General features: G+C 38.4%; 3 protein-coding genes across 3 annotated transcripts; 1 reads left to right on the forward strand and 2 right to left on the reverse strand.

Annotated features, from left to right (window-relative positions):
* The first annotated feature begins 471 nt into the window (after positions 1–471).
* Positions 472–1,401, forward strand: LOC118734851 (gametocyte-specific factor 1 homolog). The gene is made up of 2 exons (XM_036464522.1): positions 472–799; positions 852–1,401. Exons 1-2 carry the CDS (start codon positions 629–631, stop codon positions 1,161–1,163), a joined length of 483 nt encoding a protein of 160 aa, XP_036320415.1. The 5' UTR covers positions 472–628; the 3' UTR covers positions 1,164–1,401.
* A 10,124-nt stretch (positions 1,402–11,525) lies between these two features.
* Positions 11,526–12,248, reverse strand: LOC118757176. The gene has a single exon (XM_036491915.1). The coding sequence runs from the start codon at positions 12,246–12,248 to the stop codon at positions 11,526–11,528; it is 723 nt and encodes a 240-aa protein (XP_036347808.1).
* A 516-nt stretch (positions 12,249–12,764) lies between these two features.
* On the reverse strand, positions 12,765–14,320 carry LOC118757186. The gene is made up of 2 exons (XM_036491923.1): positions 13,286–14,320; positions 12,765–12,824 (listed from the first exon to the last, which is right to left on the reverse strand). Exons 1-2 carry the CDS (start codon positions 14,318–14,320, stop codon positions 12,765–12,767), a joined length of 1,095 nt encoding a protein of 364 aa, XP_036347816.1.
* Between the last annotated feature and the right edge of the window lie 2,522 nt (positions 14,321–16,842).

The raw sequence follows: 16,842 nt of genomic DNA on the forward strand, positions 1-16,842 counted from the left end.
TTGTTGTTGCCATTCTTTGGAATAAAAATATGTGGGGTGTTCACAGTTCGTTCCAAATTATGTCTGAAAATGTAGACGTCTACATTTTGAGACATCTTTAGCATCAAACTGTGAGCACCCCTTTCTATCAGTCGTCGCAAAATCGTCTCAAAACTTTGCTGGTGTTGCCAGACATTTCCTCTTTGCGTGCATTTTTTATATATCGCCTTTCGACGGCGCCGTTTTCCAATTTTGTATGGGAAACAACAACACCACAGATTTTACGGTTAGAAAACGTCTTAAAATGTAGACGTCTACATTTTCAGACACTATTTGGAACGAACTGTGAACACCCCAATGGTTTTTTGCGTTCCTTTACTTTTCCTGTTATTCTCTTTTAGTGAGCGCATTTTGCTTACGCTCTGGCATTTTGACACTTTTCAGATTTTAGTCCAAAAAGATAAGGAATGAACCTAGTATAGATAGTAGTGCTATCGATAGTTTTCCAGTTCTAAATGATAATTATCTCCTCGAAAAGAAAAGAAACAGAGTTGTTGTTTATTTTACATAGCAATAAATTATTTAGCATTATTTTGCTTTTCTCAGCTTTACGTTTCCCACGTTCTGTAATTACACGAATAAATAAGTTATGATTAGCTGTGATGGAGAATATGAGCAATGCCCGTACGATATCTCACATACGATTTTGAAAAAGAGGTTCCAGGTCCACTTAGGCCGATGCAGGAAGAATCATAAAGGTGTTCAAAAAGTGACTTGCCCCTTCAATGTTACTCATATACTAAATCAACCGGAGCTTGACGTAAGTTTACTTTCTTGTTTAGATGGCTTAAGATAATTTGGTTCTTTTTTAGTGGCATGTGAAAACTTGTCCTGAACGTGCATCATTTGAGAATTTTAAGCACCAGCAAGAGGTAGTAGCGGCGAACACTTCAGACGCATCTTGTGCATCGACATCAACTGCATCGGTGGCGGAACAGGAAACAGAATATGTCTTGGAGACCGAAGAGAATTGGGATGATTTGCCGCCAACACCGTCTTATGATCCAAAAAAGTATGCTGCAAATGCTCAAGTGCTTCGAACATTACAAGGTCATTCAAAGTCTGTCAAAAAGCAATTTCGTGCTAAGGAACGACTACGCTTGAAAGGTATTGAGGATGCCTAAAAGGACTTGCGCTACCATAGAGATAAAAATATATGTCAAAGGTGGCAAAGCGCAACAACTAACTAATTTTTTTATTATGTATCTGACCGTTTTAATTAATTTCGATAAGGACCTTCTACAGAGGCATCGGCATGCATACTAAAGTGATAATGAAATTAAAATTGTTGTGTTGATAACCTTTGTGACATACATAATACTAGGGTGATTCAGAAATAAAAAAAAAACTTATTTCTCGGAACCATGCTCAAAAGTTTCGTTTAGAAGAAAATAAGTCAGAAAATATGAGCCCTTAATATTAATATAATAGGCCTTTCGCACGAGGCGATTTTTCAGGCAACAAAAGTTGAATGCGGAGTTGAATGAGAAGTTGAAAGTGAAAAAGTTGCTATCCCTATTCAGACGAGGCGATTTTCAATTCAACACGAATAGTTATTTACATTATTTAAAATGAATTTAAATCGCAAAATTTTATCAATTGGCGTAAATTTGGTAAGCCAAGCGTTCGTAGAAGTGCTTTTAGCGAAGCTGAAAGATAAAATAAGAGTAAAAAGTAGAAAAGAAGAAAAAGTATGTATACAGAACAGTGTTGGCATTTTTGGTACAATTGTACTTGTTTGATACAATTTCATTTACAACATACTTTCCTACTACGCAGTACTTTTTAGTACAATTTTGTAATCAATACTAAATATATATAGCTCTGAAAATTCACAGCAAGAAATTTTTTGTGTTCTCTTTGGTTCGCCTGTTCGTATTTACCTTTGTAATTTTGAAAAATGGCTTCAACGAACCAGTATAATATAGCCTAGTCAAATTTTTTAAAGAAACTTTTCGATACTAAGTTTTATTAAAACAAAATGTCGAAGTCAGCTTCATATAGAAACAAAGTCTTCGTTAGTTATAAGAAGAGATTTTCGTAAATATAATACCTTTACGGCACTCACATATTGACAAGATTTTACTATTTATTTTATTATTCTTTAATTTTAATTATCTGTTTATAAAATATAATGTATTCTTTAAGAAAAACTGTACAAACCTAAGATTAAATCTTTGCGAAACATCCAAAAACCAACATACTTTCGTAAAAATTTCGAGCTTTATTAATATTCTTTAGTTTTTAGCCCATTCAATTTTAGTATAATAAAGTTCAAGTTTAAAGTAGCTGGGACTTACCGTTGAACTTGGCATTTTTTTTGTCGACGATGTCAGCCATTTTATTCCATACGAAGTGTGTCCGATGATTTTTTTATATGGAGAAAACTAGCAACACCTTCATCAAAGAAATCTTAAAAAACTTAGTTATATTAAAATTTAATGGGCTAAAAAAACCGCACGCTCAAAATAAATCTAGGAAATCGAATTAAAAAGCTCGAAATTTTTACGAAAGTGTGTTGGTTTTTTTTTAATGTTGCACAAAGTTTGAACCTTGAATTTGGACAGCTTTTCTTAAAATATAAACCGTATTTTTACAAAAAATAATTAAAATTGAATACTATTAAGATAAATGGTCAAATCTTGTCGTAAAGTTTTGATAAGCACTTGAAATGCTATTAAAATGTCAAATTTTAGTACTGAATCCAAAGGAAAATGTCTTTTTATCCATTAATAATAACTTAGATATGCTTTTTGTTAAGATATATACCTGAAAATGTGTGCATACATATTTGCGTTAAATGCAGTACATGTGCACGTAGAATCAATTTGTAAAAGTGTAAACTACGTAAACGTATGTACATAAACAATAAAACTTTCTCATGAATACCATAAATTCATTGGTCTTGTAGGGAATGTACTAAGAAAATATATGAGCGAATTAAAAAGTGTATACAATTTATAGCCGAAAAGTACATTTTTTGTATAGATTTCGTACTGAAGGAACAATTTAATTTCCCAACACTGATACAGAATGTAAACAAACACAGGGTTGCAAGGAAAAAAAGTTGAACGAGCTCAAAGTTGGCTGGCGACCAACTTTGTTGAAAGCGATTAGTTGAAAGGCCGTTCGGACGAGGCGATTTTTGCTTTCAACTAAAAGTTGCCTGAAAAATCGCCTCGTGCGAAAGCCCTATTATGGGGATAAAGTTTCCAGAGGTGAAATTTTAGGTAGCACACAATTTCAAACACGCATGGTTGCTTTTCAGCACTCATGAAAGAAACTTAAGAAATATTTGAAAAAAAAAATCATATAGTACATTAATTTTGAAAGAAATACCATATAATGTATGTACTCTGGTTAATAATATCAAAAAATGTATTAGAACCACTGTTTAATGTTATATTTGATACAAATTAATATTGCTGCCCCGAACGCTCTGCGCCTTGCCACTGAATAATAGATTTACTTAAAATTACATCCCTGGTCCTTGTTCTTTCTGTATCGCATCGTGGTGAATTCACATTTCTCAGGAATTTGACAACAAAACAAAACCAAGCGAGTATTTTATTTGCTAATTTTTGCGATTTCTATTGTTTAATGTAAATTTGTCTTTTTAGGATATGTCGAGCCAACAAAGAAGGCGCAGTTGGAAAATTTAGTAATGAAGTAGTAGGCTTATTTGGAAAATTATGCCGATAAACAGGATGGAATTTGGGAAAGTAAGTGCATGGTTGCAGCATATCTATGTATAAAAAGTATTTAATTAAATTGTTTATAGAAATGTTATAAATCGAGTGGCTCATTTACGATGTGCTCCAAACATTTGGCGAACTTTTTTCGCCTTTTCAACGTGCTAAGTAACAAGTTAAGATGACTGCCATCATGGGCCGGTAAGAAACCGCAAGCAAAGGGCAGACAACCTTCCAGGAAGCTGCCTCCTGTCCCCGAGCCGAAGCTGCAGTTCAGCAAGAGCAGGTCAGCAAATTGCTACCCTGATCAAACGTAAACTAAAGCGCTCTGCTGTGAGTGCACTCCGTAAATGTGAAAACTTGGTGCATGCTGAGAAATATCAAACAGGAAAACTCCGTGATGGACGCCGTGAGATGGAGTAACGCTGTGTGGCAAAGAAATGCGGCCAATTCGACGGGCCTGAAAAATCCAAATTGGCTTTTGTGATCCGCATCCGCGGTATCAACAAAGTTGCACAAAAAGTGCGTAGTTTTACAGTTCTGTCTTCGCCACATTAAAACGGTGTGTTCGTCAAATTGAGCAAGGCAACCATTAATATGCTACTTATGCCGAACCCCCTATATGGGGTTATCCAAATCTTAAATCAGTTTGTGAATTGATGTACAAACGTGGAATGGTCAAGCGTGTCCCAATCTCTGCTTTGTGATCGAACGCAAATTTCGCGAAGCGCACGAAATTCAGTGCGTTGATTCACTTCAAGAAAGCCCCCAACTTCCTGTTGCTATTCAAGCTCAACACATCAACCCGAGGCTGGCGCAAGAAGGCTAATCACTACGTTGAGGTTGGTGATTTCGGTAGCCGTGAGGATAAGATCAACAAATTGCTGCACAAGATGGCTTAAAGAAATTGTTGTTCTGTATTTAAGTAGACAATATAATTTGGCACATCTTCAAAAGACGCCCAAGCAAAAAAAAAAAGAAAATTAAAAAATTCCTGAAGTTGCCTTTTCACGGGTCGATTTCTGTCGACTGGAAAATTTACTTAAGATATGGACTAGCCAAAACGCTTACATTTTACGGTTGAATTGCAATTTACACGGGTAGATTTTGGTTAAACGACAAAAATCGACCGTGTAAAGGCAGCTTAAATAACGTTCAAATTAATCACCCCCTTTGAGATGGAAAATACCAATAACCATTTCATAATTTCGAAAATTATTCCATTTATATTTGTTCTTGCATTTTCCACACCACTTGTGAGGTATGCTTTTACGCGCGTTACCGATTTTTTTTTTTAATGTGCTCGGTTGCCCAGGAGGCCTATTTTCACCTTTACAACTTAACTTAAACAGAATTAAAACTAAAGCATGCAATATATAAAGAAAATTAAAAGTTGTCTTACATCTAGTAAACTTAAAAAATTGCACATTAAATTCATTTTTCATTATAAAATAAAATTAAATATCACAATTCAGTTTACAAAATGTGGTCTGTTTGCACCCACAGTAAGTTCCCATGAAGCCTAGCCTAAATTCAGAATTGAAAAAAAAAACGAGCAAATGGGGTCGGAAACTACTAGCCCTAAAAGCATAATGTGGAAAATGTTTGAAGAGCTGCGAAATTGCTCGTTAATGATGCACCCAGGGTTGCATTTATTGTCTATGAAAATATTTCGTTAAGCGTTCCAAAATTAGCTCCGAGCAACTAAAAGTTGGTTAAGCTTAAATGAAATAGTTTTTTATTAAATATTTATTCCTGGTATTTAGTAAAAAACATCAATACTAATGTATGAAAAACAAAACATCAATGCTAATGTATGAAATGAAGTAAATAAAAATCTACGAATACATTCCATGAATATTTTGTCATAGAGCCATAACTTTGTCAGGCGTTGGTACCTACGTATATAGAATTAATGCGTTGGAGAGAGATAAATATACAAGTTCAACGCGCTAATTTAGGTATCCTTGTATGTATATACCTGTTACTCGTCTGGCATATACTCCAACTGCGAAAATAATGACAATTATAATTTATGTAGATCCCTGCATAAAAGATTGTCACAAGTTACTTTCGGTAACTCACGATTGAAGTTTGGAATGCAATTTCTCAGAAACACGACTACAGATTTTCTCCAAAGTGTCGGAGAATGCTATGTACTAGTTCATGAAATTCTTAAATTATCTTATTTTTTTTAGTTTAGTGTCAACCATTTATGAGTTTAATATAATTTTGTCGTATACGATATTTGTCAAAAAATTTGCAGTCAGTTTTAGTGATATACGCCAAAATGTGATAACAATTTTTATAAATTAACCATACTTTTTACTAATCAGCCTAATCGTGAGTTTCGCCCGAACAAAATTTCGCCAACAATTTTTTCATCCACCTGTAGTGAACACACGAAAACGAAAAGTGACCCGGTTCTAGAAAATGAAACTCATGATAAAGCTGAATATGTCGGAAACTAAAGAAGAACAGATAACTCTATTTGAAAGATCTTGATTAGTTTAGTACGACAGCAATATTAACGCAATTTGTACCAAATAAGCGAAAAAATTTTAGTCAATTAGTCGGAAACTAAAGAAGATATCCAAAAACCACAAATTGTCAAAATGACGCTTCAATTTTCCATCCAGGCGACGATATTTGAATAGGTTTATATAGTTACCAATAGTCAGTACTAATTTGTACTGGAACCTGCAAACTTTACTGGAAAAGTGTATGATAACCCAAAAAATTTGCAAGAGAGCACTGAATCGAGAACGTAACAACACGAGAGAGCTGCAAATTCTTGCTAGTGAAATTTTTACTAGCAGAAATTAGCTAGCAGAAGAAGAAGAAGAATAAATGTCAAAAGAATATATAAAAAGTGGTGTTACTAGCTCAGTTGATTTTGTGTATGTGTTTCGCCGCACGGCTTCTGATATCAAATTGAAAAATTTTGTTTGAATTTCTACACACACTTACAGGTTTTGACAGTTTATGCCGCCAAAGCAAAAACAAAATACATGTAAATTTTTGTTTTTGTACTCCTGCTATCACCTTATATTGAATCGCCTTGGCACAAACAAAAGTAAAATGAGTGGAAATCATAATATTAATGATGTACTGGACAGTGTAAGTGCTTGTGTGTAAAGCAAAGAGTTTAAAACTGATTTATAAATAGTAAAATGTTTACAGCAGATTGTCAAAGCAGTGCAACAACTGTTCTCTTGCAAGTTTTTGCTAGTTTTGTGTTCAATAACCTCTTCTGCTAGTTTTCTCTTCTTCTCAATTTTACGCTCTATTTTGCTTTTACGCTCTCGCTGCAATGTTTTACTGGAGAAGTTACTATACAAACGTAATGTTACTCGCATATTTTCGAGCCTGTATGTAAATTTTCGGAAAAAAGGTTAAAAAGTATATTCATCTGCTGAAAAGATATTTTCGCAGATTCACAATTTAAAATAAATCTATCAGCCCTATCTCCAATTCCATGTGAATAAATCTCTCCAGTGCTTAAATAATTTTCACCACATTAAATAGCTGGACAACACCCTAATTGCCGAAAAAGCGTTGCTTGCAACACTAGTCCTTTATGGGGACCAAACTTGGTGAAAAAAAAAAATAAGTTTGTTTACTGGATATACTGAGATATAAGGAATGTTTTTTGTCTAATGGCGATTTCGTTACTACAAAAAATGTTGCCTTCTTATCGCTCTCTTCTTAGTGTTTGTTAACTAATGAATAAATATACATATCGACACCTGAGTGGAAGATCGATCTATCTCACACTTTGCCTGAAAAGCGCATGACGCAAAAGGTATGTCACAGATAAACGCCGGAAAATCACTTTCGCTTTGTTGCATATAAAAGGAAAAAAAAAAATATCGATATAAGTAGGTTTCGATACTTTCGGTTCACCCATATAAGTAGTATCGAAATAACGATTTGAGTAAACTCATTTAAGTAGGTATCGATACTTTTATGGTATCGGAACGTCCCTAAACACCACTCAATTTCCCGATGTAATAAATTTGGTCAATTTTTTACCATTTGGTCCATTTTTTGGTCCGAAAAATAAATTGGAAATGGCAACCGTGAATACCACCTTGAATGAATTCGTCTTTTCAGCAGGTGTTCTAATTTTGACAGCGGGAATTTCGCAGTGGTGAGTTCGCCGTTCGGAGGCAATAGTTGTGTTTTCATATTCTCCAGCAAAAAATATCCAGTAACTTGCCAGTAACCAAATTTCGGAGAGTAATAGGGCACGTGCGAAGGCGATTTTACAGGCAACAAAAGTTGAATACGAAGTTGAATGAGAAGTTGAAAGTGAAAAAGTTGCCATCCCTATTCTGACGAGGCGATTTTCGATTCAACACGAATCGTTATTTACATTATTGAAAATGAATTTAAATCGCAAAATTTTATCAATTGGCGTAAATTTGGTAAGCCAAGCGTTGGTAGAAGTGCTTTTAGCGAAGCTGAAAGATAAAATAAGAGTAAAAAAGTAAAAAAGAAAAAAAAAGTATGTATACAGAACAGTGTTGGCATTTTTGGTACAATTGTACTTGTTTTATACAATTTCATTTACAATATACTTTCCTACTACGCAGTACTTTTTAGTAAAATTTTGTAATGAATACTAAAAATATATAGCTCTGAAAATTCACAGCAAGAAATTTTTTGTATTCTCTTTTGTTCGCCTGTTCGTATTTACCTTTGTAAGTTTTGAAAAATGGTTTCAACGAACCAGTATAATATAGCCTAGTCAAATTTTTAAAGAAACTTTTCGATACTAAGTTTTATTAAAACAAAATGTCGAAGTTAGCTTCATATAGAAACAAAGTCTTCGTTAGTTATAAGAAGAGATTTTCGTAAATATATTACCTTTACGGCACTCACATATTGACAAGATTTTACTATTTATTTTATTATTCTTTAATTTTAATTATCTGTTTATAAAATATAATGTATTCTTTAAGAAAAACTGTACAAACCTAATATTAAATCTTTGCGAAACATCTAAAAACCAACATACTTTCGTAAAAATTTCGAGCTTTATTAATATTCTTTAGTTTTTAGCCCATTCAATTTTAGTATAATAAAGTTCAAGTTGAAAGTAGCTGGGACTTAGAACTTGGCATTTTTTTTGTCGACGATGTCAGCCATTTTCTTCCATACGAAGTGTGTTCGACGATTTTTTTATAGGGAGAAAACTAGCAACACCTTCATCAAAGAAATCGTAAAAATCTTAGTTATATTAAAATTTAATGGGCTAAAAAACCGCACGCTCAAAATAAATCTAGGAAATCGAATTAAAAAGCTCGAAATTTTTACGAAAGTGTGTTGGTTTTTTTTTAATGTTGCACAAAGTTTGAACCTTGAATTTGTACAGCTTTTCTTAAAATATAAACCGTATTTTTACAAAAAACAATTAAAATTGAATAATATTAAGATAAATGGTCAAATCTTGTCGTAAAGTTTTGATAAGCACTTGAAATGCTATTAAAATGTCAAATTTTAGTACTGAATCCAAAGGAAAATGTCTCTTTTATCCATTAATAGTAACTTAAATATGCTTTTTGTTAAGATGTATACCTGAAAATGTGTGCATACATATATGCGTTAAATGCAGTATATGTGCACGTGGAATCAATTTGTAAAAGTGTAAACTACGTAAACGTATGTACATAAACAATAAAACTTTCTCATGAATACCATAAAATCATAGGTATTGAAGGGAATGTACTAAGAAAATATATGAGCGAATTAAAGAGTGTATACAATTTATAGCCGAAAAGTACATTTTTTGTATAGATTTCGTACTGAAGGAACAATTTCATATCCCAACACTGATACAGAATGTAAACAAACACAGGGTTGCAAGGAAAAAAAGTTGAACGAGCTCAAAGTTGGCTGGCGACCAACTTTGTTGAAAGCGATTAGTTGAAAGACCGTTCGGACGAGGCGATTTTTGCTTTGAACTAAAAGTTGCCTGAAAAATCGCCTCGTGCGAAAGCCCTATAAAGCGCTGGTTATACTTGCATTGTGCTGCAGCGCATAACATGAGTACTGCCACATATCGAATCTGTTTAATGAGCTTTGCATACAAGCGATTATCCTACGCAGCGCATGACAGGGCATGGCAGCTAAGTCTGGAGAATATTGATTTTTGGCTTTGTGACATTTTCAAAGAGAGATGCCACTCTCATTAGTCTGTTCCAGTACCCATCAGATTTACAGGAACTACTGATAAGTCGTTCTTGTACTTACATTGGGGCATATTTATATTCGAAACAAAGTCCACTATGACAAAAAGCAGCAACTAACTTCAGTAGTGACTTCATTTAATCTATGAATAAGCATTTTTCAGTTATGTTTTCCTATATAAATGCTGGAGTACTGGAACAGACTAACTGATTACACTGAACAGCTGATTCTGGGTAATTATGCGCTCTATGCCGAGTATAATTACACCACTGCTTCACATGCGCTGTTTCTCTATGCCCTGCACTTGCAATGTAAGTATAACCAGCCCTTAAGCCAATATTTACTTCCAATGAGTGAAATATGCAAGAAAGTACGAAAACGAAAAACTAGCAAGTAGTTGTTAGTTTTATGAACTGCTGATTAATTTGTTATTTTCCGATGCAATTTTCTTAGAAAACTAGTATTTCGCATCTTATTATATATTTAAATAAGTTTATTTTGTCAATTGCAACTCTAAAAGCACCACAAAAAATTATTTTGTTAATATGAACTACATTAAGCATCATGCCATCAGCTGTTTTTCTTACTAGCAAATAGTTGCTAGTAAAAATTTATCCTGTAAAAAACCAGTAAAACTTGCAAGTTCAGTTGTCATTTTTCCTCTCTCAATTTCCCCTCTTTTACTAGTTTCTTGGAATTTTTTGCGTATGAAAACGAATTCCAGTATAAACCAGTAAAATTAGTATTGGATTTTACTGGATAGTGCGTACGCATGTTTCGACGGTATATAATTTATTGTGGCGAATACTGCGGCAACACAAAGCGAACAACGAGAAATAGGCAGAATGTTCGAGGAATGACGTAAAATGTTCCACAAAGAGAAACGTCAAGTTGGATGAACACTGGGAACAGCGAGAGAATGAGCGATGAACTTCAGAACGTGCGAGAGTTGCCATGAGTGCGAGCGCAGGTATATAAGAGCCACGACACAGCGGAGTAGAGTTAGTTACAAGCAGTGTTGCCGTTTTTGCCCTTTGGAGGCTAGATTTATCTACCATATATTTTTTTTGGCCACATAAATTTAAAATCGACCCTAGCCCTTTTTTTTAGCCCTTTTTAGATGTTGCGGCGAATTGCGTGTGAAACTCGTCTTTGTTCCAAATTAAAAGCGTTTGATAAACATTAAATTCAATTGTCTTTATTCACTAACAATAGCGCTAAATTTGTATAATAATTATTGCGGGTAAAGCGTTAGATAAAAACTACGAAATATTAAGCGGGTGAACTTCGCGGAGATTGCGGAAAAACGATGCTTAGCGAGCGGGTATTAACAACGAGTGAGTATAAATGTGCAAAAATGTACAAAACAAGAAGGGCATAACAAAAACAACGTCAAAGTCGTTAACCCGTATGCGCTTACATTGCTGACATTAACCATTATGTGATCATACACTAATAAACTTAAGAAAATGCATACATGAACTCAACATACCGCCGCGCTTGAACTATCTTGATACGTTCAATATAAAAGTTACAAATGCATAAACAATTTAATACTGGCAAATTTTCAAATGAAAATTATAGATAAGTTGCTACATACTAGACTTCTTCATGAAATATATCTCCTTTCGTTGGTAAGAGGCAGAGCTTAACTATGGGCCGAACTAGTTCGCCTTGCGGTGTCTTCAACGTAACCACTCTTACGCGCCCATCAGCACCAGGATGGCATTTAGTAACTCTTGCCAGCGTCCACTTCGTCGGAGGAGTAGGCTCGTTGCAGACCGCAACCACATCACCTTCTTCGATGTTGCGCGAAGAACGAAACCACTTGGTACGACGCTGTAGACTGACGAGATACTCGTCTCTCCAACGCCGCCAGAAATGTCTCCTCATGGCAGAAATAGTTTGCCACCGCTGACGAAGATTTCCACAGAACCCTTGACCCTCAGGTTCTGGGATTGACTTTAGTGGTTCGCCAATAATAAAATGACCAGGAGTTAGGACCTCTAAGTCATTAGCAGCTGCAGAGTTGTCACAGAGCGGGCGGGAGTTTACGCAGGCCTCTACTTCTGTCAACAGCGTGTTGAACTCTTCATAGGACAGTAGAGTTGCACCCAGTACGCGTTTCAGGTGATACTTAATGCGCTTGACGCCTGTTTCCCAGTATCCACCCATATGAGGTGCAGACGGAGGGTTGAAACGCCACTCGATGTTTGAGTCGGCAAAGAACGAACGTAGTTTAGCATCTGCCATGCACCGCTGGAATGCAATTCGAAGTTCTTTCTCAGCGCCGACGAAATTCGTGCCGTTGTCAGACGACATGACTCTGCAATAGCCCCGGCGGCTTATGAATCTTTTGAGCGCATTCTGAAACGCTGGTGTTGACAGGTCTCCAACAAACCCCAAGTGCATGGCACCAGTGCACATGCATACAAATGAGCAAATGTAGCCCTTGGTCGCCTTCGCTCCTCTACTATGGGTGAACTTATATAAGTAAGGTCCAGCGAAGTCGACAGCGGTGCGGGTAAAGCAACGAGCGTAGGTGGTACGAGTTGGAGGTAAATCTCCCATAGATTGTGTGGCGAGATTGCGGTTTAAACGGGTGCATTTCACGCATTTATGATATATGCTACGTATAAGGCTGCGAGCACCAATAAGCCAGTATCGGCGTTGCAAGACGGTCTGCATAATGCGTGGTCCAGAGTGTAACGTGAACTCGTGAATATCGTGGACGATTAATTTTGCAAGCGGAGAGTTTTTTGGTAGGATGGCTGGGTGCCTTACATCAGGAGTAACTGCAGCATGCTTCAACGACCTCCAACACGCAAGACGTTTTTCTCATCGAGGTATGGCTGCAAGCGCAAAAGACTGCTGCGAAGCGGGATTGGCCTTTTTGCGCTGCAAAGAGAGATTTCGTTAGAAAAATAGAATGATTGGGTATACCTGATCAGGCGCAGTTCAGCTTCGGATAACTCTTGACAACTCGGAGGACCGAATCGCCTAGCAGCATTGAGCCGAGTATTCACTCGAGCGTTGACAAAGAACCTTAGCACGTAAGCGATGACACGGCGCAGTTTGGAAAACGACGAATACTTCAGGATTATAGGCCAGTGCTCGTTTGAGCTCGTAACATGAGCAACGACTTTGCTTCGAACGCCTATCTCGGTTGTGTGCTGTTTAGACGAGGTTTGTTTCCAGAACTGGTCAGTGCTCTTCAAGAATTCGGGGCCCGTCCACCACAGTTGTTGATGCTGCAGCTCAGATGGAGTTATACCTCTCGAGGCACAATCGGCTGGATCCAGTTCCGAGCGGACATGGTTCCAACACTCAGGAGGAAGAATTTCCTGAATGTCAGCGACCCGATTGGCGATGAACGTCAGCCATTTGCTAGGATGCGCTTGCATCCACGCCAACGTGATTGTGGAGTCCGTCCAGGCATACAGCGGATAGCGGAGATCGTCCCAACTGTGTAACACGCTTTGCACCAACTTAGCAGCGAGATGCGCAGCGCATAGTTCTAGACGGGGCAGCGTTGTTGTTTTAAGCGGCGCTACTTTGGACTTCGACGAGATCAGCGCAACAGTGACCCGGCCGTCGGGTTGCAAGGTGCGCGCGTACATAACGGCGGCGTAAGCTCGTTCGGACGCGTCAGCAAAGATATGCAGCTCAGTGAGTGACCCAGTTGCACCTGAGCCAATCCAGCGAGTTACCTTCAAGTTCGAAAGAAGTTGCAGCTCCGAGCGATGTGCCAACCACTTCATTGCAGTAGAGTCAGGAATGACGTCATCCCAACCAACATTGTTACGCCAAATCTCCTGGAACCACATTTTCGATCTTATCGTCGCTGGAGCGAGCAGTCCCAGAGGATCGAAAAGCGTGCTAGCATCAGATAGAAAGGTTCTCTTCGTTAAAATAGCGGGTGGCTTCTTCCAATTAACCACGAACGTTAGGTAATCCTCTGCTGTATTCCACACTAGACCCAAAGCGTGGACATTCTCACCGTCGACTATGTAGTGAGATATTGTTTTCGATGCATTTGATATTTTTTCGCAAAGTTCCGCACAATTCGATGGCCACTTTCGAAGCTCGAAGCCACCTTCTTTCAGGATTTCGGAGACACTTTGCTGTAAAAGTAGCAGCTCTTCTTTGGACGATGTACCAGTGATGAGATCGTCCATGTAAAAGTCTTTGTGGATGACAGCAGAAGCTTTCTCACAAATGTGCGAATATTTTGCGGTTTGTTGTAGCGATCTCACAGCTAGATGAGACGCGGCTGCCACGCCGTAAGTTACGCGCAGCATACGATAGTCTTGTATGGGTAAACTCGGATCTCGACGCCATACAATTCGCTGTAGATCAATGTGCTTCGGTGCTACGCATATTTGGCGGTACATTTTCGCAATGTTCGCGGTCAGTGCATAGCGATGCGTTCTAAAACGCGTTAAAATTGAAAATAAGTCCTGCTGCAGTTGAGGACCGACAAATAATGCGTCGTTCAGCGAATTTCCGGTGGCCGTTTTAGCCGACGCGTTGAAAACGACCCTCAGCTTAGTGGTAACGCTCGAATCCTTTACAACAGGGTGATGCGGCATGTAAAACATTTGATTCGTTGATTCTGGTGCGAGCTCCATATGATTCATGTCGAGAAGTTCCTGGTTCTATTCCGTCGACGCTTCCAAATAGCGTCCAACCAAAGACAGTGCGCTGAGTCATCGGCGTACCAGGTGGACCCTTACGGACTTCTGAGCAAAGGAGCTGTTGCATGACGTCCATACCAACCAGAATGTCGATACGCCCGGGTTTCATGAACTGCGGATCGGCTAAGAATAAGCCTTGCACATGCGGCCACGCTAAAACTGACAAAGTCTGTGTGGGAAAGTCGCTTGTAATCTTGGGTAAGATTAACGCGTTGATAGGGAAGCATTCATCTAAACAATAAGACGACAATGAAAGTAATACCTCACCTCTAGAGCGGCCTCCTTGCGACGAACCGATGCCAGTAATGGATACTGCGGACGCTTTTCGTGGTAGACCTAGACGTTGTACACATGCCTCAGTTACGAAGGACGCATGCGAGCCGGAATCAAACAGCAAGCGCGCGGTTTGCCAATGACCACAACAATCGCGGACGTTGACTAGAGCGGTAGCCAATAGCACAGTTCTGTCTTTTGGACGCGGCGGGTTGGAGCTAGCATTCAAATACGAGGATGTCCATGCAGCAGCGGAGCCTGTGGACGAGGCGATAGCGGATGAAGTGTTTGTGTTTGATTGTAGTGCGGCATTCGGTGCGAGAGGGGATGGCGTGACAGGAGACGCATTGTTGACAAAATGAGCGGTGGTTGTGACGTTAGTTGTAGAGGAGGCATTATGCAGCAGCGTGTGATGACGTTGCTGGCAGATCCTGCATGCAGAGGAGCTATTACATTTTGCCTTGTAATGACCGGAGCTTAAGCAGTTCGTACACACGCGCGCTTCTCTGACAAACTTCGATTTCGCGTTTGAGTCCAGGTTGCGAAACTTATCACAACTATATATTTTGTGAGGACCTTTACAATAGGTACAACCTGAGTTGTTTTGTTCCTGCACTGCGTGAAACACATTCGTGGACTTGCTCGCTGAAGTGGTTTTACCCTTGGTGGGTAGTGATGTTGGCGACGAAAGCATGGCCAGAGACCGACACCTAACTTCCAAAAACGTGGACAGCTGCTCGAACGACGGAGGCTCATCACTGACGAGTGATAGCTCCCACTGTTTACGCGTCTCGAATGCTAATTTGTTTACTACTTCGTGTACCAACCAATCGTCCCAAAACTCTACTGGTCGACCTAAAGCCTTAAGTTCGCGTATGTGTTGTTGAAATGCGTCGATTACACTTTTTATTGTGTCAGCAGTATCACTAGTAGCCTTTTTAATGTCGGCTATAGCTCTGAGATGCCCTTCCACTATTACCCGCATGACCTTATAGCGCGATTTCAAAAGGTCCCAAGCTTCATCGTAATTAGCGTCACATATTTTGAAGCCACTTATAATTTTTAACGCGTCACCTTTCAAACAACTACGGAGATAGTGCAGCTTTTGTCCGTGCGACAATGCGGCATTACTATCCACCAGCGAAGAAAATGCATCAAAAAACCAATCCATTCTGTGGAGTCACCCGAGAATGTAGGCATTTGAGCGGGCGAGGGGTGTGATTCGGTACGACACTTCTGTACGCGATTAAAATTGGCTAAAGCCGTAGAATACCAAGTCTCGGCTTGAATTCGCACATTTTCTTCGACCTCTGTATTATCACTTCCGCACGAGAGTTCTACCGCGTCATGAGCGGTATTGAAACGAGCCCACTGTTCGTTAAGGAGTTGCAGATAACTTTTAACACTTTCTGCGTCCATTAAAAATGCTTCGTCCGTGCTCTTAGCCATATATCGCTTAATGGCATTGAGCGCAGAATCGCGCGTTTTAACGAAGTTCGACATTTTTCGTTTTGCTTTTGACGAGTCGTTCGTAGGTCACAAATTTAATATTTGGCACTTACAAAGGGCAATTGAAGGACGCGTTAGGTTTATAGAGGTTCTTAAGGTTAAATGAAGGACGACCGCACCAATGTAACAAACGAGTTAATGCGCTGAAATCGGCTCTATTTGTTTAAAAGTAACTTGCCGTAATTGCAAGTTGCTTTTTTGTGTTTAGCAGGGATCGCAATTATAGCTCTAGTATTTTGTTTTAGTTCACTTGCGGGTAGCACTCTGTTTTCTTTAGTTTTTATTTGCGGATTATACTAGAATACTCTAGACTTTTTCTCGTACGTATGTATGTATGTACGTATATTTAATATTCATACAAACTAGCAAGCGGAATTAGCAAATCCGGACCGAAGGACCAGCAATGTTGCGGCGAATTGCGTGTGAAACTCGTCTTT

Source organism: Rhagoletis pomonella, unplaced genomic scaffold (genome assembly GCF_013731165.1).
Source record: "Rhagoletis pomonella isolate Grant_MI unplaced genomic scaffold, Rhpom_1.0 Rhpom_scaffold_00002, whole genome shotgun sequence".
In the NCBI taxonomy this organism is placed as follows: Eukaryota; Metazoa; Arthropoda; class Insecta; order Diptera; family Tephritidae; genus Rhagoletis; species Rhagoletis pomonella.

Bases quoted from the DNA above. Each gene is read 5' to 3' on its own strand.
- LOC118757186 (XM_036491923.1), bottom strand. From the start codon at position 14,320: ATGTACCGCCAAATATGCGTAGCACCGAAGCACATTGATCTACAGCGA. The intron at 12,825-13,285 runs GTCGCTGACATT...CTCTCTTTGCAG, and splicing joins TGACGTTCATCGCCAATCGG to CGCAAAAAGGCCAATCCCGC.
- LOC118757176 (XM_036491915.1), bottom strand. From the start codon at position 12,248: ATGTCGTCTGACAACGGCACGAATTTCGTCGGCGCTGAGAAAGAACTT.
- LOC118734851 (XM_036464522.1), top strand. From the start codon at position 629: ATGATTAGCTGTGATGGAGAATATGAGCAATGCCCGTACGATATCTCA. The intron at 800-851 runs GTAAGTTTACTT...GTTCTTTTTTAG, and splicing joins TAAATCAACCGGAGCTTGAC to TGGCATGTGAAAACTTGTCC.